General features: G+C 46.2%; 2 protein-coding genes across 3 annotated transcripts in view; one reads left to right on the plus strand and one right to left on the minus strand.

The window, feature by feature from the left end:
- POMP (proteasome maturation protein) overlaps positions 1-25,698 on the minus strand; it is a 138,661-nt gene that overhangs the window by 30,277 nt on the left and 82,686 nt on the right. The gene's annotated exons all lie outside the window — the stretch shown is intronic.
- Positions 15,001-25,698, plus strand: part of FLT1 (fms related receptor tyrosine kinase 1) — a 118,135-nt gene continuing 107,437 nt past the window's right edge. For both annotated transcript variants that reach the window (XM_082043209.1, XM_082043210.1), the window contains exon 1: positions 15,001-15,241. In XM_082043209.1, coding sequence (XP_081899335.1) covers positions 15,184-15,241 — 58 coding nt within the window. In that variant the 5' untranslated portion in view covers positions 15,001-15,183. The remainder of the gene's footprint in view (positions 15,242-25,698) is intronic.

Genomic DNA, 25,698 nt, shown 5'->3' on the forward strand with positions numbered 1-25,698 from the left:
GGCAATGGGTATAAACAGGAACACAAGAGGTTCCTCTTAAATATGAGAAGAAACTTCTTCTCAATGTGGGTAACAGATCACTGGAACAGGCTGCCCAGGGGGCTTGTGGAGTCTCCTTCTCTGGAGACATTCAAAACCCACCTGGATGCCTTCCTGTGTAACCTCATCTAGGTGTTCCTCCTCCGGTGGGGGGATTGGACCAGATGGTCTTTCAAGGTCCCTTCCAATCCCTAACATTCTGTGATTCTGTGAAACATCCGTCGCAGGGACTTAGTCTGCATCTAGGCCTAAATGGTTTTGCAAGTAAATTCCTTAGAAAATTCTAGGTATTAAGGGGCATTGCAACAAATTTCAAAATAACTCAGCAATGTCTTAGCTAGAAGAGATGGAAATTTCTGAGACATGTTGAGAAGGAAGCCTGAGGGACAATTCAGTTGTCCAAACTTTGGCATCCTGTCATCATACAGGCCTCAGGGAAACCCTCCTGGAGTCCAGCGACTCTCCTGAGATGCTTGGGCATGGGCCCTGGGCGGATGGGTCGCATGCCCCAGGTTATTACAGGTGGCATTAGACACCTATATTTGACAAACAAGCCAAGCCCTGTGTGGGGGCCAAAATGGTATGGCTGCTGAAGGAACATGAAGAAGTATCTGAAAGATTACACTATACGGTAGAGTTCAAGGGAGAAATATTTCACATCTGAGGTCTTCAAGAACCTCTCCATCCTGGATAGACAGGGCTAGTGAAGCCTTTTCTTGCTTGCAGAAGTATGTGGTCACTGAAAAGTAGACTGTTTCAGAGAGGATGTTTCTCATTTCCAGAATGTTGCAAATTTTCATCTGTTGATTTATTTGGAAGAGCTTTGGGATCCTTAGGCTGGAGGAGATAGAGAAATGCAAACAGGTACATTGCCTGTGAAGCACAAAGCTAAACTTCCACTTTCAGATCCACGTATTTGTTTTTGAATAGACTGGATTTCTGCAGGCACCTTGCTTTTTGTTTTGGTTGTACAGCTGTCTTCTGAAACAGTGGGCAATTTTGGTGGTTGAAAACTCTTTCATCTACATTTTTAGAGGTTTTTTCTCCTGGAATAACATGTGTTTTGGTTTGGTTTATCTTGCAATACTCTGTTCTTCTTTTTTGCAGAGAGCATGTGTCTCTTTCCTTGGCAAGGTGGACCAGAACTAGTAGTTGTCATTCCCTGTAGCTGCATATCCCACACTCCAAATTGCTATGTACATATGTATGAGAGGGCAGAAAATCCCCAATAAAACCAGCTTACAGAATGCAATATTTTTTATACATAATGCTAAAAATAACTTACCAAAATCTCTAAGGGAAGCTATACTCACAGCCTCATGACACTGAGAAACAGAATTTTTCTGTGTAAATTCCTCAAAAATATCTTCTATAAGCTTGGTAATCGTCCATTGACAATGGCAGAGCAAAAGGATTGATATATTCGTTTGTGACCCATCAGTGTAAAGCTGCCATGAAAAGGCACGATGGTTTTAAATGTTTGAGAAAAATTAGTTAAAACTGGAATTGGTGTAGGGACATTCCTGTCCTATGAGAGGAGGCAATTCATAGCAAAAATGAAGTTGATTCTGTGTCTGACGTAAGTATTTATCAAGTAACAAATACCTGTAAATATATGGTATTTAAGCTAGAAAGACAAAGCATAAAACCAGAAAAATCTAAAGTTGGCGTGAATTCACTCGGGCTGGAAATAAGGAGAAATTCTCTAAAGTAGGGGAATAAGGTTCTGCTACAGCTTTTCTTTAGAAGGAACTGGGACAGCAAAAAAAATCTAAGTAATTAGCCTTGTTTTCTAAAAACTAATAGTTATGTCAGCAACCACTGTGTACCTACATGGTTCTTACCTCAGCAAAAAGCCCTTTGTAATCTGTTGATCAGTTTTAATTAAAGCTGATATAAAATAAGAGGTTTCAAAGATAAGTATATGCCTACAGTTTTCATCAAAATAGGGGCTAGGTAGAGAGAACCAACTGAGGGAAGGGCTTTAGTGTGAACTCATACCTTCTCTGTCAACAACATGTCCCTGGGCTCACTGCAGAGAGTTAAATAGCTTATGAATGCCCACCTGCTGGACAAGCATTGAGCAAAGCTCACGCTTTGTCAAATGGAGCGACCTCAAGCTATGTCAGAAACCAGGGCTCTGTAGTTCCTGTGATCACGGCACTACTTTTCTAACACTGGAGGCTGATACACAGTGAAAGGGATTGAACTGCTTTTGATGACTTTACCCAGAGAATGCATTTTCTGACTTCATCACTCATGCTGTGTGAAACTGGACATATCATTTCATCCTTACATGACATCTAAGATGGCGACATTTGTGCAGATTCACCCCTCACAAAACACAAACTGACACCTTCAGATAGATTGTATTTTAAAGCATTTGAATTAGAGCTGTTACTAACATTGTGTTTTGGTTTGCTTTGTTTTTTTTTTATTCCTTTTTTGAGACAAAATAATGATGGATAGTTACAAATCTGCCCCCATCTGGATGCATTGATTATTTCAAACACACTGAAATTTTCATAGTTTGTACTGTTCTGAGAAATTACAGGTAGAGGAGAGGTTACATCTTGGGTGTTTTTTTGTTTCACAGTTATGAAATATTTCTGTGGCAACTTCAACAATAGCTTTCATGGAACAGGAAAAACAAAGAGTTTATTTTTAGGTGTTCATTTGGTATACCCTATCCCTTAGGACTGTGCCTATTTCCTCTCTTAATAAGCCGCATCCATCTCACCAAAATGATGGACAACTTAATTTCATTGCTGGCTGAAGCCAGTGTAAAGCAGATGACTAGCTGTTTCCCGAGGTTCTAAATTCACAGGCACACCTTGTATTTTCCATAAGGAGGTCAGACACATACAGGCATAGGTGGGTGTAAGGAAAGGATCCCTCCCATTTCCAGTCCATTCCCAACAGAGGCCCAAGAAACTGGACTAAGTTGTTTTTCCCTGGCTTGGTGATAGACGTTCCAGTAGACATTATCTGATACCCAGTGACCAGCTGTCATCAGGTTGTAGTAGGTTGGGGAACGACCTATTAGAGAGCAGTGTAGGGGAAAGGGACCTGGGACTCCTGGTGGACAGCAGGATGACCATGAGCCAGCACTGTGCCCTTGTGGCCAGGAAGGCCAATGGCATCCTGGGGTGTATTAGAAGGGGGGTGGTTAGTAGGTCAAGAGAGGTCCTCCTTCCCCTCTACTCCGCCCTGGTGAGACCACACCTGGAATATTGTGTCCAGTTCTGGGCCCCTCAGTTCAAGAAGGACAGGGAACTGCTGGAGAGAGTCCAGTGGATGGCAACAAAGATGATTAAGGGAGTGGAGCATCTCCCTTATGAGAAAAGGCTGAGGGAGCTAGTTTTCTTTAGCTTGGAGAAGAGGAGACTGAGGGGTGACCTTATTAATGTTTACAAATATATAAAGGGTGAGTGTCATGAGGATGGAGCCAGGCTCTTCTCAGTGATAACTAGTGGTAGGACATGGGGTAATGGGTTCAAACTGGAAAACAAGAGGTTCCACTTAAATATGAGAAGAAACTTCTCAGGGATAACCAGTGGTAGACCAAGGGGTAATGGGTTCAAACTGGAACACAAGAGGTTCTACTTAAATTTGAGAAAAAACTTCTTCTCAGTGAGGGTAACAGAACACAAGAACAGGCTGTGGAGTCTCCTTCTCTGGAGACATTCAAAACCCGCCTGGATACATCCCAGTGTAGCCTCATCTAGGTGTTCCTGGTCCCGCAGGGGGATTGGACTAGATGATCTTTTGAGATCCATTCCAATCCCTGACATTCTGTGATTCTGTGATCAGACAGGCAGGAGAACATAACACTACAAATCTACTTCTGTTGACAAGCCAGAAAAACCCTTGAAAGCAGAAGGCAGCTGGCATGATGCATGCCCTTTAGTGCTTGAAGACCTCATGACAATCTTCTCGTTGTTACCATTTCTATGTCAAATGTACTGGCCGTTTCTCAGCATAGTCTTTGGCTGTGAAACCCCATAAGCAGAACTTTTATCTTTTTGCTCCTTCTCCCAGTGGACTCCCAGCTCCCGATCTGGGCTTCTGAGTACAGCCTGGCACAGATGTTGAATCATAACAGTAGCAACAGCATCCATAATAATAAAGGAAAATTTACTTAGCACTTTGCCTGTGTCAGACTGCAGGTACTTACGTGATCTCTGTTACACAATTCGTGAGCAACTTTGTAGATTATCAGCAGAATTTAGACAACTACATCCCTCATTCTGATGGGAGTTAGGCACTTCAATGCCTTTAAGGATTTGTGCCTCTGGGGCTTATTCCAGATAACAGAAGTGTATGGCAGAGTCTGTGGGAGATAAACTTGAATTGCCCACATCTAAGGGCTGGGGGAAGGGCAGGCAGTACCACGGGGAGAGAGAGCACAGCTTTTCCTGCCTGCAGTGTGCCTGGTCTCCATAGAAAGCCTAGGAAGAGACTATACAGCTGGTATATTGACAGAGTTAAAACCAACTGTGTCTGAGGTTAGATGGGAGCTACGAATCGTGGACCAAAGTTGGGCACAGCGTTAGAAACTGCAGACCCAAACCTGTGTCTCCATGGAGAGGCAAGGGTGTGAAGACACAGCTGGAGGGTTGGAAGGCCATGAGTGATATTCACTGTCATTCACAAGCAGCTGTATTCAGCAGTGAGCACCTTGCAAGGTGCTGGGAAATGCAGATGACCTGATTTAATTTGGGAGTTGTGTTCTGTTTTGTTTTCACAGCAAAGGAGACACAAAAATTGGGCAAGATTTAGGATTTATCAAAAAAAAAAAAAACCCTGCTATTGAATATGAAAAATCCTCTTATGTTTTTGTGTACAAGATTCATGATCATTCTTGAGAGTTCCCCATACTCTCCCTAAAATGCCTTTAAATCAGCCCATCTACATGTGTGAAGAGGAACATCAGGTTTTCTTTTGATGGCAAGCAGGCACATTTAAAGAAAATTATTTGCATTTTCTAATAATGAACCACTGTCTGCCATTAGTTGGCCAAAATTATTCCATCCTGCAGACAGACAACTGCCAGAAAACAGTCAAAGCAAGAGCCTGACCCTGCTGCTCTTACTGGACATAGACTTCCCTTGGAAATGGGTTTTGTATCACATTAAGAAAGGCAGAAACTCGCCTCTAATAATAAGTAATAAAGTTTATAAGAACTATTTTAAGAATAAGAATTGTTCTTTTAAAAGCTCTTTTAAGGAAAGATGAACTCTTTAAGAATCATTTAACAAAGGATAGCGTCAGCAACAAGGAACAGTGTCAGCAACATTGAATGAACTCATATATCCAAGGATCCACATACCCTCTTTTGGACCGACATGATCCTCCTAGAGAAGGAATAAGGTGTTTCAGCCTTTATTATTTATTTAAGGGAAAGAAAGCCATGATATTTTTAAAGCCTCTGACAGAAAAGCATGTCTCCCAAACTGCCTTTGGAAACACCGCGGCTCTTCAGATCTTTTGCTGCTAAGAAACTGCCGGGGTTCGCAGCCGGTCCGAGCACCGGGTACCCTGTGCCTTGGCCGGTGCGGAGAGGGAGCCCCCGGACACCCTGCCCGCCCGGCGAAGGGGACCCAGGCCCCCTGGGGCCGTGCAGGGTGGCAGCTCCCGCTTGTGCCGAGCTGCCGGCCGGGCGCCGATAACGGGAGGAGCCGGCACCGCTCGGCTCCCACCTGGGAGGGCCGGGACGGCCGTCCTGCCGTGTCCCCGGGGCCCGGTCCGGCGGCAGGGGAGCCAGGGCAGTCCCAGCATCCACGGGGGAGACATTAGCTCCTTCCCGGTGACCAAGGCTTTGTAAGTCATCAGCCGAGGGGTGAGAGGTGGAGGGGGGCGGAGGGAAGGCAGGAAGAGGGTCTTAATCCCTGCCGTCTTTGTTCCAGCTCGCACACATCGGAAGCAGGGCTGAAGCCGTGTGACCGCTTTTTATGGAAAAGGAAAGACATTTGCAGGCACTTTGGAGCATCCTGGCCGCCTGTGCGGGGCTGGAGGCACGGCGAGCGGCATCCCGGTACCGGCTGGGGCCGTCCGCTCCCCGCTCCGCCTGCTGCGTCCCTCCCAGCCCCCAGCGCACACCCGCTTTTCTCCTTTTTTTTTTTTTTTTTTTTTTTTTTCCCCAAAGATCAAAAGCTCCTTGCTGTTGCAGAAGGACTATTTTCTCAGGCGTCCTTCCCCACCACGGCTTTGTGAAAAGGACAATAGACTCCTGTGTCAGTGTTGTTGGCACTAGCCTTGCATAATACAGGAAGCAGCATTTCCTTTCGGGGGTGGAAAATTAACTTGGATCGTGCGTTTCTCTTTTTATTGCTGACCGTACACACCCCGGGAAATTCGGCTCGCTGGTTCTCGGGAAGGGAAGGGGCAGCAGCCCCCTCTCCGCATCCTCCCCGGCGCAGGGGAAGACCCGAGCGCGGCTCGGATGCCCACGGGCAGGGCCGCCGGCGCTGTAGTAGCGCGCCCCGCTCCGCCCTGCTCCGCCCGCCCGCCGCGGGGTGAGGCGGCCGGGGTCACTTGCACCGTCCCGCCTGCCCCCGCCAGCCGTCCCTCCCGCCCTGTGCAGCCGCGGGGCCCAGGGGGGCTGCAGAGAACCGCAGAGGATCCCTAAGTACCGGGGCAGGGGGCCGGGGGTGCGTTTCTGTTGCACCCCATAGCTCCTGCCGGGGGTTTGTCCCGTTCGCCGCCGTCTGCCGTGGGCTGGAGGTGGCACGCAGAGTCGCAGCGTCTCCCGGTTCTTTGAATGGACATGAAGCCTGCCTATCTCCTCCTTTGGGGATTAAAGAAAAAAAAAAAAAATCACACAGAATCACAGAATGTCAGGGATTGGAAGGGACTTCGGAAGATCATCCAGTCCAACCCGCTGCCAGAGCAGGAACACCCAGATGAGGTTACACGTGAATGTGTCCAGGCGGGTTTTGAATGTTTCCAGAGTAGGAGACTCCACGACCTTCCTGGGCAGCCTGTTCCAGTGTTCTGTCACCCTCACCGTGACAAGTTTCTTCTCAAATTTAAATGGAACCTCCTATGTTCCAGTTTATACCCATTGCCCCTTGTCCTATCATTGGTTGTCACCGAGAAGAGCCTGGCTCCATCCTCATGACACTCACCCTTTATATATTTATAAACATTAATGAGGTTGCCCCTCAGTCTCCTCTTTTCCAGACTAAAGAGACCCAGCTCCCTCAGCCTCTCCTCATAAGGGAGATGCTCCACTCTCTTAGTCATCTTCGTGGCTCTGCGCTGGACTCTCTGAAGTCTGTTTCTACTTGAGAGAGTTAAAAGACCCCAGACTGAGAGCTCTCTACCCTTTGACAGCTCATGCTACCTGTAAAGTCCGTCTCCATGAAATAACTTTTAACCAGTTTGTTCTAACGACATTGGCCCTTGCACAATGCTTGTCCTAGAAAGGCCACGCACTTGTTAATATAACATTAAAATGTTTTCTACTACAGCTCTCCCCTTTTATTACAGTGTTAAAAAAGACATGGGCCTGTTTAGACATAGACCTTTGGCACAAGTTTTACCTCAACAAAGACTGTGTGTGAATAAAATATAATACACATTCCGCAATTGTTCTTCAAATGATGTTATGTTCTTCATTGCCTTGTGGTGTTCAGGCAAATGTGGATTTGGACCCAGTCACTGCTGCCCAGTCCTGGCTTCTCCACCTTCCTTCTGTCTGCCCATTACTGGGATTGAGAAGAAGTCAGTGCAAACCGAGGATCTCAAGGGAAGTCCTGTCACCAAAATCTTCCGGTCTGATCTTCTTGTCTCTCCCCTTTTGCCAACAACAACCTAAACCTCAGCTTCAGGAGATGAGTTGGTAGCTTTGCAAGGTAAGAACATGCATAAACTGTATCAAGTATCCTGGTACTTGTGCGCCTAGTTTATGCACAGATCATTCTACCTCCTAAACCTTTGCTGGATCCTGTCTGCTGGACCTGGTGACAAGAAAGCATTCCCAGACGGGGTTTCAAAGCACCGGATGGGCAGCTCTGAGGCTTGCTGAGTCAGCAGACAACCCTTTTCTGCCCCACATTGTGCTGATCTGCCAGTTATGGGTTTCCTGCACCGAAGTAAGAAAAGATTCTCATTTCGTAGCATGCAAATTACACTGTTGCATCACAAGGTAATAACCATCACCACCTCTAGTGGAACTGGAAGTGAAATAGTCTTTTAACGATTCCTGTCAGCCAGTTTCTTTTCTTTTTCCTTTATTTATTTACTATCATTATTATTTTTAAACACTTTCATGCTTTCCTTTTTAACTTATTTTCAAGGAAATGTGTTGTGGAAAAGAGCTATCTTGAAAGTGTTTTATAGAAAAATCTTAATCATGCCTGGACATTGGAACAAAAGACAATTGTAGAGCATTTCAGATGAAGTTCTTTTACTCCCCTCTGGACCCATGCAGCTCTTTTTAGTTTTCCCCTGTAAAACACCATCCTTGCTACTTGCAGATGGAGCTGGAAATAGCTCTGACATGGTCCTGGGCAGATATTGCAGCTGGAGATAGCTCTCACGATGTTCTGAGCAAATATTGCAGTGGGTCCTCTTTCTTTCCACCTGTCTGGTGAACTAGCGTTGCTACAGTTTTAGCCCAAGTGGACCTCCTTGGGCCCAGAGCTCCAAAATTCTACTCTGAGTCCTCTTCTCCTGAAATTGCTCTGCTTGCAGTTATGTAAGTGAATTAGCACATGGGGCAGGGAGTACACCAACTATGTGGTGCACACGTGATGTAACCATATGCATTACTCCAGTGCTGCAGGACCTTGACAGTGCTGTACAAATCCCACATTTCGTAGTACAGCTCCCAAGAGACTCCTGAGAACATCATTTCTGTGGTTAGGTGACTATTTCCTTTTGTTCTCATTTTGTGTCTGATTTGTTCCAAAATAATCAGCACGTAGGCATTTGTGCACACCACTGAGTCACCAGCTTCTCTGCGAGCTGCAGCTGCGTGGGCGCACGGTGTGCAGGCCTGGTTTGTGTTATAGTGAGGGAAACACTAAGCCTCTAGGGACTAGGGTTTGGGGTGGTAAGAGGAAAAGTGCTCTTCATTGTAAAGCTGGTTTTCTTTTCATGGCCCAATGTTTTCTTGGGTAGTTTTCCCTTTTTGACATGTTTGGGTTTGGTTTTGTGGTTCTTTTGCTGACCTTCTGGTTGTCTTTCCCACTGAAATGCAGTGACCAATTCCACAGGGAGGAGATGCAATCGATACTTTCATGTGGTCTTACCTCTTTCTAAACCTTTATCCTGGCACATTCATGTACTGATGGCTTCAGGAAAGGCTGATATATATATATATATATAGTATATATATATATATATATATATATATGTATCTCCTCCTAAAGGGATATATCTATCTATATATATATATATCTCCTCCTAAAGGGAAAAAGCAATGGCTGGAGACTGGATTTCAGATGCCTGGGAGATGGGGCTGAGAGCACTACGTCATTGCCACACTAACCCAGCTATGCTGAAAGTAGGTCGCTCCCATATTGATGCAGGTGTGCATGTGTGTGAGTGGGGTCCAACCCGCGTACGTGTGGATATAGTGGAAATGCTTACTGGCATTCTTCTATTGTACTTGTGCTTTTCAGGGAAAAAAATTATTGTTCCACTCTTTCTTTTCCTGTTTATTGAAATATTGCTGAATACACATATAAAATCAATTGTGTAGTATTTTGAAAGAAAATGTGTATTATAATAGAGTTTGTTTTTTGTAAGGGGGATGAAATCCCTGGCATTCTGCCATGTGGTCGTGACAGGAAGAGGTGATGTGGGCAGAGCCAAAATGATGTTGGATATGCAAAGGACCAACGAGGTCTGGCTGATTCCCAAGTGAGCCAAGCACAGTCAAAAGGCAGGTGGGAGCAGTTACCACATCAGTAAGGAACCAGAACATGTAACGACAAGTCTGGTCCAGAGACAGTGCTTAGGGTCAGACACTACCTGGTGATCACCCAGTAAGGCCACTGTTGTGGTACAAGACTGGCCACAGATATAACTGCTGTGAACTATGGTGTAGCAAAAGCAGGGACCAGTGGCACAATCTCAGTTTAAAAGCATCTCCCAAGGGACAGGAGGGGCAGACCTTCTCCTCCAGCTTTCTCCACAACAGGTACTGCCAGCGAAGGTCCTGACCTTATACCCCACCAGCTGAGCTCCTCAACTCAGCCTCTGGAAGTGGGGTACTCTACAGGCCCAAGTATTGCAGGAGCTCATACTCATTAGCTTCCTAATCTCCCCAAAAAAATACCAGGTATTCTGATTAATTGCTCATGCCAGCTGACTATGATAAAAAATTACCTGCGGTAAATTACGTGCTCCTGTTGCCTCTACTTTCTTGATGTGATTAGACAGCTTTGATGCAGGTGGGGAGTTTGGATAGAGAGGTGACAATCATTGCTCTGAGCTGCCACACCTTCCTGTGAATGATGAGCAGTAGTGTTATGAGGTTGTCCTGCAATGACTAATTCTTTGCCACAGCTTTTGGTTGTCATTGCCACATACACTGACCAGCTGCAAAGCAGAGGGGCTATAGGGTAAAGCTCAGCTTTGCTAAGGGAAAGCACAACCACAACTGTAGTTTACGTCTCTACATACACTTACCTATGCATGTACTTGGTAAGTAAGTATAAGTAGCTCTCCCAGTAAACACTGTAGTTCAGGGAAGAGGTCTCTCAGCTTCTTGTTCACACAGTCCTGGAGAAAACTGAGGACCTTTACTTTGGTTTACATGCAACTTTCAGTGTAGTGGGCAGCTCTTGTTCCTCCATGATTAACCCAAACAAAATCAGCAGTTAAATTTGTAATGTCGATGGTAAATGGGATTTTCTTGATAATGTGCTTCTTAAACTCTGTTCCTACTGCAGGAAGATGGGACCACAGGACATCAAAATAAAGGTGGTTGAAAACACCTCATTGAAAACAGAGAGGAAAAGAAAGTCAGAGGAAGGCCTTGGGTAGAGCAGATCCAGTCCATGTCACCTGGGATCTTGCTCCAGGTTGCAGTCTCCCCAGTAGCTACATCAGTACAAAAACATCCAGTATTCTTCCAGTTGTCACAGTTCACTGGGTCTCCTATTGTGAAGGTGTGCTGCAAGCTCTATCAGTGAAATGACCCAGGTTATAAGTGGTCCTCCATAGAAAGCAGGCAAGTTGTATCCTGGATGATTTACACTGAGCTCCAAAAAGAGTTATAAGCCCCAGAAATAAGCTATAAGCCCCTCCTGCACTTCAGGTACAGGGCAGTATGGGAATGGAGGCAGCTCCCACTGGTGGACAGGGAACACTGAATCCTTTCCTCCTGGCTCCAAAAAAATGGTAATATTTTTGGGTGATCAACTGAAATGCTGCTTTGCTTAAATTTTCAGTCCTGGGAGTACCCAGTTCTCTTATAAAACAAGTCATTTGGCAGATGCAGATTCTGCAGAAAGTCCTGCAGAGTGAGATGCAATCTACTCTGCTTTGACATCTTTCCTTCTCTCCCAACAGCTGGGGCTTGGGACCATCTCAAAGTCTGTTCCTGTGAGGTGAATACCTCTCTGCTGTGAGTAGAGGGGTATACTTCCACAGTCAGGCATCTGTCATGCAGGTGCTGGTGGTAGTCTTTTGTGTAATGCTCTGAACATAGGAACCAGTGCCATAAGAAGATATTTTGAGCACCAGTGAAAATAAGAAGTATCTTCCATGACTGGAAAGAGTCAAGTCAGTTTGGGAAGGTATCAGCTACTGGTGTGAATGGGACTTTCCAGGCTCTTTATTTTTGCCAGATCCACAGGAACTGTCCAAGTGATTCCTGCCAGGAGACTTGGCTAAAGCCTCAACTCAGGATGTTCCAAGTGTCCTAATACCAATGGGGAGTAGAATCCAAAATGCCAGGATGTCTCCTTGCAACCTGACTAAGTCATATCCGGGTGAGAGGATCCTCCACCCCACCTAACTCTCAATGCCAGACATGCAAGGGTCAGAAAGACTGACAGAGAGTGGACAAGAGACAATGCCCTGATTAAGTTTTCAGCTATGAAAGGTCCTCTGTGCTCGGGGTGATGTCTGTGCTTCTTTGCAGCATGGTAGTCTGTTGTTCAAGGCAGAGCCAGGAGCTGGATTCACCCTTTCCAACTGAATGCCCCAATTACTCATATTTTCAATCAGATTTCCTATAGCTCATTTTCTATGTTGTCCCAATGAGTCTTGTTGGCCAGGGAAGAGTAATGGAAGCATATTGGAGAGTTCATGATTTTGCTGCCTGACAATTTGATGATCTTAGTGTCAAATGTATGAGTTGTTCAAGCAAAAGGCTTGGCAGGAGCTCTCTTCCTCTAGAGCAGGGTAAAATTTATCAATATATGGTACCACTGGGCTGTAAGTGAACACTAAAAACTGATGTTGTCTACTGTGAAGACTCTTCCTTCTCTCTTTTTCACAGCTACTCTAGTGCTGGAGATCAAGCAGATGCTCAGCCTTGCAGAAAAGATGTTTGCCTGATAAATTTCAAAGAGGGCTTACTCTCAGTTGCTAAATTTGGCTGATTTCCCTTCTAATACTTAATAGTCTTTTTAACAAATGCTAGAGAAAGGAAATGTCCCACATTTTACAGCTGAAGAGAACATAACAACAGTCCCTGAAACTTCCAAGGTAAAAAAAATGTCCTCATATATGCCACACACTATGCAGGCCAATGCCTAAGATTCTGGTATGAAGCAATCGTATTGCCTGCAGGATGGACATTTACCTGGGACAAGTCCATGACCAACTCTGTAGTGTTTGTATGGCCATAGTACTTGAGATGCTCTTCAAAACAAGTTCTTACCCTACTAGGTGTTGCCAGTTACATGGTAGTACACAAAATATAAGATGAATAGGTTCCACACAGCCCTCTTCACACACGCTCTGTCCACCTGTTCCAGATGCTTCAGTCTATGTGTTTAGAGATGTCTTTCATCAAGTTCCAGGCACAGACTTCCCACTGTACCAACATTCTGCTTTATGGGAATATCTGTTGCCTCTTTCATCTCCCTTTCTCACTACTGGGGTCTTTTCAGTCTTCATGCAGGCTCCACATCTCTCCCTTGTTTTAATCTATGAAGAGTGATGAATGGTTATGAGTAGATCTTCTGTTTTGCCCCCTCTGGCCCTCACCTCCTTGGGTGGATCAGAAGCTGATGACATCCATTGGAGAAGGAAGGAGGTATATCTTTCCAAAGTGCTATGGTCTTTGGAAGGCCATGACTGAATGCAGCTATGATGTAGGGGGTGTGAGGAGGGTAGAGAGGAATTAGTGTGGTATGGCTGCTGAGCTTGTGATGAGACCTGCATTGTATCAGACTCAGCACATACTCAGCACTGGGTAGGTCAAAGGTAGAGGTATGCAGTTCCCTGAGCTCCTTCCACAGGGAGCCCTTGTTCCTAGGAAGCCTGAGCTGTCAAGATGCCCAGTGTACTAGTTCTGGTTGGTTTGTCCTCACTGGCTGACTGTTTTCCCAGCTGCTGTCCTCTTCAGTGGAGGAGATGATTTCTTATGAGTCATCCCTCTTCGGGAAAGAAATCTCTGGGTTCTTCTCCCCATGGTGTGAGCAGATGAGACGGAAGGTATCCATAACTGTTTTATTTTCAAGGTCTCAGCTGGAGGCAGGAAGATTGGAAAATGCAGGCTTAAATTCTTAGCTTAGGGTGCCAATTATGAATAGAAGTCAGACAGAAGCATGCAGGAAATATTCTCACAGACTTTAAACTTGAAAGTTAAACAGTTCTCAAGTTAAAATCAACACCAACTTCTCATCTTTTTTCTTGCACAGGATGGTCTGGTGGGACACAGGAGATCTAAGTTCTATTTCTGTCTCTTGTCACCAGCTTCCTATGACCTTGGACTAGCTGCCTAACCTCTCTATCTGCCTCCATTTCCTTCTCTGTTAAATGGGGGTGATCACATTTACCTGCCCTATGCAGACACCCTCACAACTTATTTCATAGCATAAAAATATAGAAAGTGCCATACTGGGTCAAACCAAAGACCTGACTCACCCAATAGCCCTTCTCTGTCTACACATGTGAAAACCGGGGGCTTGAGTTTTGCTGTCATGGGCTCTGTTCTGGTCTTTCACAAAATAAAACATGTATGGAAAACATGAGGTAAGTGTATAGAGAGAAGAAATATATTTCTAGGATAGTCCGGGATGTCAGAGGGTCAGTGAAGGCCAGTAGCAGCACTGGCAGGGCAAACTCCTGGAGCATTCTTAGCCAATGCTGCTGTTCTCTGGCTTCCCTCCTCTGACCACTCAGTGATGCTGGCAGGGGACCCATGCTGGTCTGGGTCAGACCCCGCATAGAGCAGGCTGCCCCCCAGTCCCCTCCCCAGGGAAGGCGAGGAGAGCAGCCCCGGGGAACAGGCAGCGTTTTGGGACGCTCTGAGCATCGTGCCTGGCAGCCAGGGAAAGGCTGCACGGCACCGGCCTGGCCTGACCCACGGACCAGGAGCAGCCGACAAGACGCGACTCTGGCGGGGTCTTCTTGTAGAGCAGGAGAGGGAGTCTGCGCTCAGCCTTTGGTCCGGGACTCGCGAGTCCGGTGCGCGCCTTCCCTGGCGGAGCCCGGCGGCATGCGGCGAACCCCGCCACCCGCCCCTGCAGCTCTGCGCCCCCGGTGGCTGGAAACTCCTCAGCGTCGGGCTACGGCGGGACGGCACGGCGGGGCTCCGCGGGGACCGGGAGACGTGCGGGGAAGCAACGCTGTGCCCACCGGCGAGCGGGCGGGGGACGCGTCTCGGGGAGGGCGTGCTCCCGGAGGAGGATGTGGGCCGTGGGGGCGGAGGGGTTCGCGGTGAGGGATGAAGAAGTTATAAATCAGCGGCGCTGGGGCTGGCTGGTAATTGATGTCCGCGAGAGGTGAAGCTGGCAGGGCGGCTCGCAGCGGACACTCCCTTTCCGCGGGCCGGGCCGGGTAGGGGAGGGCTTAGGGGCTGCTGGATGTGGATCCCGCACCGCGCTACGCCGTTATCTCAGCCACCGCAGGAGGAGTCTGAGACCGAGGAGAGCCCGTCGGAGCCCAGCCGGCGCCTCTGCCTCACTGCCGTCGGCAGGGGAAGAGCCCTGCGCTCCCGCGGGCAGGACCATGCCCCGCCAGCTCCTCTCAGGGACCGTGCTGCTGGGAGCCGCCCTCCTGCTCGCAGGTAAGGGTCCGCCGGGACCCGCTGGCCCATCCAGCCCCCGCTCTGCGCCGGGGTCTCCGCGACGTGCCCCCAGCGATGTGCCTTCTCGGCGGCGCCTCCTGTGCCCCTGACTGGCCCTGTTGCATCCGGCTTGCTGGCTGGAGCTGGCGGGCACCTGCCTCCTCTCCGCCCTTCTCCTATGGGCAGGACCGGGAGAAGCGACCCCGCTTTTCAGAGTCGCGAAACGCCGCGTCCCGAGCGGTCGGTAGTCTGCGGATCCCCGGCGGTGTGCCCCGGTAGCGCCCGAGAGCAGAGCCCCGGCAGCTGGCGGGAGTGCGGAGCTGCCGTGCCTCCTTTCCTCTGGGCAAGGCGGCGGTGCCGGCGGGGAGCCGACCCTCTCCTGGGCACGGGGGACAGCTGTTCCGGGAGAGGTCCGAACCGGTGCATCACGGAAAGAAGGCATGTTTTAGCTCCAGGGCAGGCTTTTCTTCTCCCCACTTTGTTTCCATGTGGGTTCAGCCTCTCACAGTTCTGTCATTGAAGTGGAAAAGGTGCCCGTTTCCTTCGCAAAAATCCAGGTCTTGCTGCCTCCTGCCCGGGACGGCGGAGCATCAGTCGGGACTGCCTGTGGGGTTGGCCGCGTGGGTTCCAGGCGTGGGTCTCTCTGGAGAGAGGAATGGAGCTCCTCTTCGGTGCCTGCCGGTGCTTGTGCCGGAGTGGATCAGTGCAGATTAACTTTTCTTAATCGAGTTTCATTTTACTTTGAGAGAAGAGCTGGCCCTCCTGTGCTGGAGTGCTGTGGTGGGCAGCGCGTCCCACCATTGGGTTGCTGGTCACCTGTGAGCAGGGGCGCATGGGGTCGTATGCGGTCTGGTCTCGCGTCGGTGAGTTCATCGCACCGCAGGGCCACAGACCTGTGGGTCTGCTCGCCGGTGCGGATCGGGGATCCCGGAGCCCTTCCGTGCCCGGGCTCCCCGTGTCCTGCACGGGGCTCCCAGGTGCTCCTCGGGGCGCGGGCAGCTTCCGCGCAGCATCATCGGTCCCGGCGGCCGTCTGGGAGCCAGAGCTAACTCCTAGTGGGCAACAAAAACCCCGAGCTCTCCCCAGGGTTCACGCCAAGGCCAGTGGCCGCGCAGCGCGGCGTTTTTGCGGTCAGCAGTGCGGTCAGCCGACCCGCCACGGGCCAAGTGGCCCGCTGCCCAAGTGGCCAAGGGCTCGGGCTGCTCCGCACTGCTGAGTCCGCGGGAACGGCCCCGGCGTGGTGCGGTGTCCGGTGTGCCCGCGGGAACAGCCACGGCACGGTGCCGCCGTGCCCACGGGAATGGCCCTGGCGCGGTGTGGTGCCTGGTGAGACCCCGGGAACGGCCCCGGTGTGGCGCGGTGCCGCCGTGCCCCCGGGAACAACCTCGGCGTGGCGCGGTGCCTGCTGTGCCCGCGGGAACAGCTCCGGCGTGGCGCTCCCCGGGCGACCCCCGGGCGATGCCCGTGCTGCCGGCCGCGTCCCGCGGGTGGCCGGGAGGGGAGCTGGCGGGACCGCTCGGACGAGACGTTTTCCTGCTCGGGAAGTGCTGCTTTAGTCCTTTGATATAGATACATAGTTTGTTGTGGTTTTTGTTTTTGGTTTTGTTTTTTTTTTTTTTCCCTTTCTTTTCTCCGAGAAAGTGCTAACTTCCTCAGATTATTTGTCTCTGCCAAGGAGGTTCTTTTGCCCACGATGAAATAGGCAGAGGAACGGGACACTCTCCCTGGACACAGGAAATGTGGGTTCAAATCTTTGCCAGGCTTCCTTCACAGCTTCAGCTTGAACTTCGGCGTTCAGCTCCCACATGGGCTCCTGTAGTGGCCAGCTATACTGGGGGACTGGCTTCCTCTTTCCGTTTGGAAAGGTTTTCCATTGTGCAAATCATGACAAACTCACTGCCCAGGGAGAAGGTGGATTCTGTGAGCGAGAGGGCCTGTGAGACACCCTGGTTCACCTTCCTGTTCCAGCGACTGTCAGGGACATGTGCACCCTAGACCAATTCCAATGGGAAAAACTTGGCTTGTTTAGAGGAAAACCTAGTGCTCTGGGTTTTGGGCTGCGGGGATGTACATCCCAGGGTTGGCTCAGGTGCGGTAGGCACTGCAAAGATGCTACTCTGTAGTTTGACCAAGTAGTTTTACAACCGGTTTTGTACAAGAGGTTGTGGTCCAACTCAGAATTTAGACTTTTTTTAAAACTATTTTTTTATTATTATTATTATTTTTAGAAAATCATCCTTGCTTTGTTTGGACATCCCATATAGGTTGATCTCTTCTGTGTCGGTGGTAAAACTCTCAGTACTTGCATTTGCACAGAGCATTTCAAAGTTATTGGTGAAGTGGTGGGATGTTTTGTACCATGCACCTCCCTATGCTTTTCTTCCCTTTCCACCCTCCTTCACTGCCTGTTTAACTGAAACTCTTACTCAGGCTGTCCAGCAATTCCTATTTCAAGTGTTCTTGATGAAACTAGATTCATCACTGCTGTGTGGTCCAATCTTGTAATTCAGTCTCTGCGGGTGTCTGTTGAGCTTCCATTTACTGACAGGTACTGGAGGAGATTCACAGAAATAGTCACTGGCTCAGGAGTTACTACAGAGAGCTTCAAAAGGAAGGGACAGGAGGAGGTCGTTTAGCTTGTCTGTGTCTATTTAATAATTTAAATTTCCCCAAAGCAACATGCAAGATACAAGCCATAAGAGTTCCCATTTGAAAAATGAGATTAAAGAAATTATGTTTCTTTAACATGTAAATGTTGGACACTTCAGCCCTCTTGTATTTCTGTGCACATGCATATTTTGGCTATTGTGGGAAAGAACAAGATTTTTGTCTGTCTTTTGCATAGTACTTGTGCATGTTCCATTTATAGTTTGTGTATATTTACTCCACAAATTATATTACATACATTTGTGCTGAAGACAATATACATAATGATCAATATGAAAATGTTGGTGCCTCATTCAGGTTTGATCTCCTTTGTGTGATAATAATTTTAATTGATAGCATTTGGGAATGTGAAGGACTGGCTTTAAACCCTGAAAAGATCAGATTCCACAGCTTGGATCAAGGACTACGTGGTCACAATTCCAGAAACATAGACAGATGATTTGGCTTTATTTCCAGCTGTCCACACAGAAGCAATACCTCACAATTAGCAGCTACAAGGTAAATGGACTCTATTACAACCTTATCTGTGAATAGTGCCATACAAATCTCAGTTATTCCAGTTAGAACTAGATAATAAAAATCCACAGGGAATGATGGACTTTTCAATTTCATGGTCAGCTGGAAAAAATGAAGAAAGGAATTACAGGTCAAATCTAATCAGTGCTGAGGTTAATTTCTTACAATAACTAACATGACTTCTCTGAAAGCGCTATTTAGATAGAAGTTCATACGTTAATGTTTCGGTTTTGTTTGAGTACTCAGCTGAAACAGCTGCACCAACACACAGCTACAGCTGTATAATTTGCAATTAGGGCTCGAGATCTTAACAGACTCTAGAAAAAATGTGTTTACTGCATTTTATGGATCTTCATGGAAAAAGGGCTATTTTAAAAATTCCAGACAACATTCATACAAGGTAGAACAATTAGACTCCACCATATAATACAGGCTTTAAAAAAATGTATATGGGGTTTAAATACCAAAGTTTCTGGCATTGCTAAAGAAAATCACTTACATCAGTTAACAGTGTTTTACCAGACAGTTGTTCCACTCATATGCCCTACACAAAGATGGATCTCACTCACTGAGAGCTGGTCTAAATCTGGAGCAATTCCTTTGGTCTCAGCTAGCATCCTTGAGATGCATGGTTCATGTGTGAGGAAATCAGGACTTGGCCTGTACGTAATAAATATCTTTATATCCAGAAGCACCAAATACATTAAAACCCTAACAAATTGTTTTTCAGGAGATTTGAGGATTCCTTTGATGGTGATTTTTTTTTTTTTTTAAATGTGTGAACAGCAACAAACAAATTGAGCCTATTTTTTGTGAGATGCTTCGAAGACTGAAAAGAGTAGCCCTTCACACTGTGTGGGTGTATAGGAGAAAAGGAAATGCTCCAGATTTGCAGGACAGTTGCTGAGTCCTTACACTTTAATGTGGTTTGGAAACTTCAAGCACAATGTTTATCAAGTTGCTACTTTTCACGTCCGACTGAGATTGGGAAAGGAAGAAGTTCAGCAGATGAGGGTTAAGGTTTGGTGTTTCAGAAGTTTGTGTCCAGTGGGGCTGTGGTGAAGCTTTATCAGCCAAATTGTCCCTTTGAATCCCCCAAAGTTAGGGGTTGGGAACTCCTGCTGCAGCCCTGCAGGGAGTGGAAAGCATCGATGCTGGAAGAGGAGCTTTGCCATGAAGTGTAGGATGCCCAGCTACCACAGCCACCTCTGCTTGTGGAGACAAGTCTCTCCTATTGGCGTGAGACCTTCAAGAAGCCAACTGCTCCATCCACAGACATGCTTTATCTTTGGATCTCATTTTCCTCCCAGAATTATCTTCTTTTCCCTCATCAATATTTGTAAGAATGTGCGGAAATGTTTCTGTGCCTATTTGAGTATGAATTCCACCCATGGACTGCACCAGGCTCTTTTCTTTCTGCCCTTGTGATGCATCCTTACTACATATATTCCCGGAACTGAGAAACAGCATTTCCCAAGCAGTCCCAGCTAGGAATGGCCAAATTACTTGAACCACCGTGTGAGAATTTCTCATCCTAAAATTAGTCTAGTGATTGTCAGAAAGGTGCCCACACAGTTTTCTTCTATCAAGATACAGAAGTTCAGTTTCATTCCCCCACAGCTGGAGGTCAGCACAGCATAAATCCTGGTGGTTAAAAGAAAAAGTTAGATGTGCTGCAAGCAGCAGTTTGAAAGCTGAAAATACAGGCATTGGAGCTCTCTCCAAAGCCAAGTTTCTGTCTGAAACTTAAGTCTTGAGCGATTGAGATATATGGAGAAACTTGGACTGGGAGTGTGGCTGACTGTTTCTTCTGCGTGAAGTCTTGTTTGTTGGTGTTGGGATTGTTTTGGGGTGTTTTTGTTTGTTTGTTTCTTTTTTTTTTCATGGTAGGGCAGCTGGAAATGTGCTGGCCTGAAGATAAAGAGTAGGATGTTTTTGTTTGTGATGCATCTGTGTTGTTCAAGACCATTATAGATGCTAGTAGAAACGGTTAAGTGATTTATTCATCATCTCTCCCAGACTTTTTTTTGTTTCTGTTAATGGAGGGACAAAAGGTTCACGTTTATGATGACCCAATTTTACACTCTGTTGTTTTTCCATCAAATCCCAGTTGATTTTCAGTAAGAAAATCAATTCATCCATATCCACAATGTGAAGTCATCCCTGTAACACATTCAGACAGAGCACAATCCAGCATGGTGGAATTGACACTGACTGCTGTTTGCATGGTTCCAATACTTTTCTAGATGTTGGGGGCTACTCTTCCAACATTCACTGATACGTGGCACTAAGCACTCCTAAATGCATCCCTTTTAAGTCACATTCCCTTGTTTGGAGCTACAGCCTTGAAACAAGGTGCTTTTTGCCATGAAAGCAGCTGATGGATGGAGAAATAGAAGGAAGCTGTTTCTAGGACTCCAGTGGGTTGAAGATGCTGTGGCAATGCAGTGACATTATTTCCGTGCCGTGCCCGGAAGCGGGGGCAGAGCGGATAGGGCACAGTGGCTCTCGCAGAGCCAGGGACCCCTGAACAGATGTCTCTGCTCCTCAGAAGTTCCTTTGGGAAGCCCGTGCTCTGGGAACAAGACCCCCTGCTTAGTGCGTGGGGAGCGGCGAGAGATGAGTGTGAGGGCGTTTGAAGAGAGGCATTTCACAATTTCACATAGTTCACTTAAGCGTCCTTCCTGTGGGATTCTTCCCTGCCACAGAGTGAAGGAATTTGCCCCTTTTGTTCCCATTATCGTTCCTCTGTGGAAAAACCTCTCCTCGGGATGACTGTGGGCTAATGTTAACAGAAGTGTGAGAGTTGCCATCCTGAATTGGATAAGGGCTCTGTTTAGCTCTGTGTCATGTGTCCGGCAGTGTCCAACATCTGATCTTCAGGGGAGGTTCAAGGAACCTTGCAGGAAGCAGTTATCTGATAAAATTCTCCAGAGAGGAAATTTTTTTTGTAGTATGATCTAAAATCTACTATTATTTACTAAGAAACCGTGGGATTGAGGGTGAAAGAAACTAAAATTAGTGTCCACCAAAGATTAGGTGCTGTCTACATTTATGGCAAATAGATATAACATAGTGGGATTAAATTGCATTATATTGCATAATGCAGAGAATTTTCTTCTGATGTGCTGGCAGCATTTGAGGTGAAAACCCACCTTTGCCTTATGCAGTACTGTAATTAACATTCATCCTAATCTGTTTTATAAGCACTAATGATTATAATTTCCCAACATAAACTGAGCCATAGGAAAGCTTGCCAAAAGCCTTCTGCATGTGCACCTACTGTAAACATGGTTGTTTAGATGCCACTTGACTGCAGAATGTGTTTAGCCTCTTGGGCCATTGCAAGGGAATCCTCTGTGCAGACCATTCTGGCTCTTCTCACCTCTCTAGTTTAAGTTGTTGTATCACATTAGTTATTTTCTCTTGTTTTGAACCTAGGACCATTGCTTATAGCTCTGTTTTATAGGTTTAAGTAGGGTGGATGGAAAGTCAGTTTGTGACTTTGTCTTTTTTTTTCTTTTTTGCCTTGGAGCATTACAGGACAGTTCAGCCATAATGATGCAGCATCTGAAATAATAGCTGGCAGCCTTCAGCAAAGTAGAAAACCTGCAACTTTCTTTACTTTTATATATATATATGTATATATTTCCTTATTTATTTTGGTGTCCACAGCTTAATGAACACCCTCAGATGAATTTGACAAGTCTGCGTTGCTGTCTGAGCTGGCAGGTTACTACCAAGTAGGCAGTTTGTCTATGTATATGAAATAATCTTCCAATTCAATCCTATTATATTGTTTAATTTGTCCTGCCAGGGAATCTGCAGCAAATCTGAATTATCAAGTTGATAAAGAAATTTAATCTGCTCAGGAAAATTCCTCCATATAGGAATTCTAAATTATTTTTGTGCCTGTTTTTAATGTGCTTGCTTTCTCTTTACACCATATCAACACTTCCCTGCTATGCTAGTTAATGGTATAAACTTTTCTCAGAAATATGTAATGGATGGTTTTGTGCTGGGATTTGCCATAGTGGAACTGGAGCAGAGGTGCAGTGATTGCTGACATGTGTCATTAAGTGATGGAGTAGATCTGGTGACTCATGGATGTGATTAGGGTAGGGCTACCTACACTGCTATATGCAGCATAGGCTTAGTCATGTGTGTGAGGTGTGAAACCATACTCCTGGGTAAACACCTATGGCTGATCTCATGGTGTCACTTTTGGGTGGCTAGATGATGCAGTCACAACCAGCTCTCATCTGCAGTGGTCTGAGCAGGGGCTCCCCAGAGGGGCCAGCACAGGCATGTGGAGGTGGAGGGGCCTGAGAGCCACACGGACCTATAATGAACGTGTTTGTGAAGGTGTCGCTACAGTCTAGCTCTGCTATAACCTCTCCTGGCTGAGAACAGCCTCAGCAGACCTTTTTATTTGAGCTGAGAATTCGCTCTGTTGGGGTGAAGACCAGACTAACGTGAAAACAACTGTGATATTTCCCTTGCTTTTCTCAATGCACACCATATATGTATGTGTTTTTCTCCCTTGATCTGTTTTACCAAAGTGATGATCCTATGAGGGTTCATAATGGGGGTGTTAGACTGCACATTTCAATACCCATTCTCAATTTCATATGCTCAATGGGAACTAATAGGTTTGCAATTATGGCTGGTTTTACTTCTTCTCTGTAATTGCTTTCTCCTTATATAGCTAGTTAAATGAGCACCTTCACCACGCTAGATGGTGGCAAAGGTGTTCATTTCAGATGCTGAGTTTCTAGACTTATTAAAATTGGATGGACAAAAGAGGTAACTAAGATTTTTTAAAATTATTACTATTTTTGACTGTCAGGTTTCTGAATGTTAAATTTTGAATTTTTTTTTTTAATTTGGATTATGTAAAGTGCCCGTGCTCATGCACAAAAGTCATCTGGTGACTTTAGGGCAGACAGGACACAATGTTTTGAGAAGTAAGTGCTTTCAAGCACGTATTGCATGGGCACAGCCCATTGAACTGCATGGCCTTGGCTGTCCAGGTATGATGGGAATTGGTAGCAATTTCAATTGGTAATAACTGAAGCCAGATTGATTTCAAATAACCAACCATGATTTAAGTTTGTTAAATTTCTGTATCTACATTTTTTTATTAACAAAACTCCCTGCTATTTAATACAATGGCTTTATCACAGGCTTCTCTATGTATAGCCTGACTTAGCTAGTGCAAATACTGGCAAAATATTTGGCAATTCTTTGGGAAATACATATCTGTTTACAGTTGCAGCTATTGACTATAGTGGCATGGTAGTGTGTAGTGCTCAGAAGTGTTAATGAAGTGCTATCAGAATTGTACTTGCTCCATTTTTAGCTACTGCATGTTATGCTTTGCTTCTATAGCATCCAATCTTGTATCAGTGTGCACACACATCTAGGGACTGCAAACCCACACAGATTGTAAATAAATTATCACTTGCTCTGAGACCCAGAACTGAGAGAGGAAGGACAAACTTGCTCATATGATAGACATACGCAATTTTCTGTCCCATGAAGGCCTTTCTTGGGCAGTAACATAACCGTTTACCCTGCTGACTGATTTTTTATTCCAGGGTGTGGAGTCAGGGTCAAGGCGTATTTGTCTGTCCAGGACTCTTCTAATCTACTGTGATAATCCTTATGCTGTTCAGACTCTATTACGACGTTGTATCACACAGCAGCCCAGCTTTCTCATCCATTAACCTATCAATTTTCTTGGGTGGCTGTTATGTCCTAATGGTACTTTAAATTCTCAAATTATAGTTGAGATGAATAAGATTTAAGCATTTGATCCAGAAATCATTTGGTATGCATTGCAGAACACCAGACTGCATAATCAGAATGTCCCTTCTGGACCTGAAAGTGACAAACCAATTATTTCAGTCACAGCAGAGGCACGTGTGAGTGGTAGATCCATTGAAGAGTGAGACAGCTTGAGCTGCTTCTTCTGCACTGAGTGTGTTTCTCTCTGCCGGCTGTGTACCAGCGCATGCACACGAGTCAACAGCAAATAGGGACAAAGCCACCTTGCAGTCCAAGGACCTGCACCTGTTAGCTTGTGGAAGTCCCCATGAACATTAATTGCTCTGCAAAGTTCTGCTTCAACAGAGATAGTGGTTACATTTTGCTGTGTCACATCATGAGCTTGCTCATCTGGGCAATTGTGAACATCAACTTAGGACAAAGCCACACCTCCTTGCTCTCTCGCAGATCAGCTGTCCTAGTTTCTTTTCTGCAGACTTCAGGTGTGAAGCTTGGATTTGTTTCAGAGAAGTGGTGTGAAATTAGATGTATGAAGGACTGTGAGGTCTCCTTTAGAACTGCGAACCTAGATGGCATCTGAAAGACCCAGAAATACTGCTTTGAATCTCAGAGTGGCTCATGGTTTGGTACTGTAGGTCTTCCCTGGAGGTTGTTTCTCAGTACAGGTGGTGGAGATGGTGCTTTTACCTCAAAAACCAGACTGTGCTGCCTGCTTTGCCCATGCCTGAGCATTATTAACCCAGGCGACACAGATGAGATGGGGGCTATTGCTGCCATGGAGATAGAAGAGTGTCTTCTTCCAGTAGTGGTTCTTTCCAGCCACCAGCAGTCACAGAAGTACTATAGAAAGCTTCATTATCCAAGGCAATCCCTTCTTCTTCTGGTGCTGTGGCAGAACCAAGCCAGACATTCACTCTTTGAGAAGGAAAAAAAAATGTTTCTAATCACCATCCAAATTTTGAAGCCACTCTGCCTAAAAGTTTTCTTGTCTTATAAATGCAAGTATTGATGCTGATGAGAATCTCAGGGTTGATTAATATTGACCTGTTGGTCAATATTCCTCCTTATGGTCAGACATAAATTGAAACTTTAAATGGCTCTTTAGAGTTTACCACAGATTTCTTTTTCTGTCTCTCTTTTAAAATAGAGTGATTTGGTGTAGTGCTGTAATTGGAATTACTATGGATAGGTGCAAATGTTTGATCAAAAAAAGGGTTATTTTTACTTACGGAATGCTCTGAAGTCCTTTTAGAGGATATGGTAATGCAACATCTTGTCAGGAAGAGCTCTGAAATAAAGAAAACTACTGATAAGTCAAGTTTCTTTACAAAATGCAGTAAAGACTTATATCCCATATGAGGTTTGCTGGTGCTCATGTTCTGGCTAAGGTGCTATTGCGGACTGGAGTCAGCTCATTTCAGTAGACATGAACTGAAGGTCAACAGGCCGGGTACTACCACACTCCTGAGCATTTTGGCCAGATT

Source organism: Streptopelia decaocto, assembly GCF_964273445.1.
Source record: "Streptopelia decaocto genome assembly, chromosome: 1".
Taxonomy (NCBI): domain Eukaryota; kingdom Metazoa; phylum Chordata; class Aves; order Columbiformes; family Columbidae; genus Streptopelia; species Streptopelia decaocto.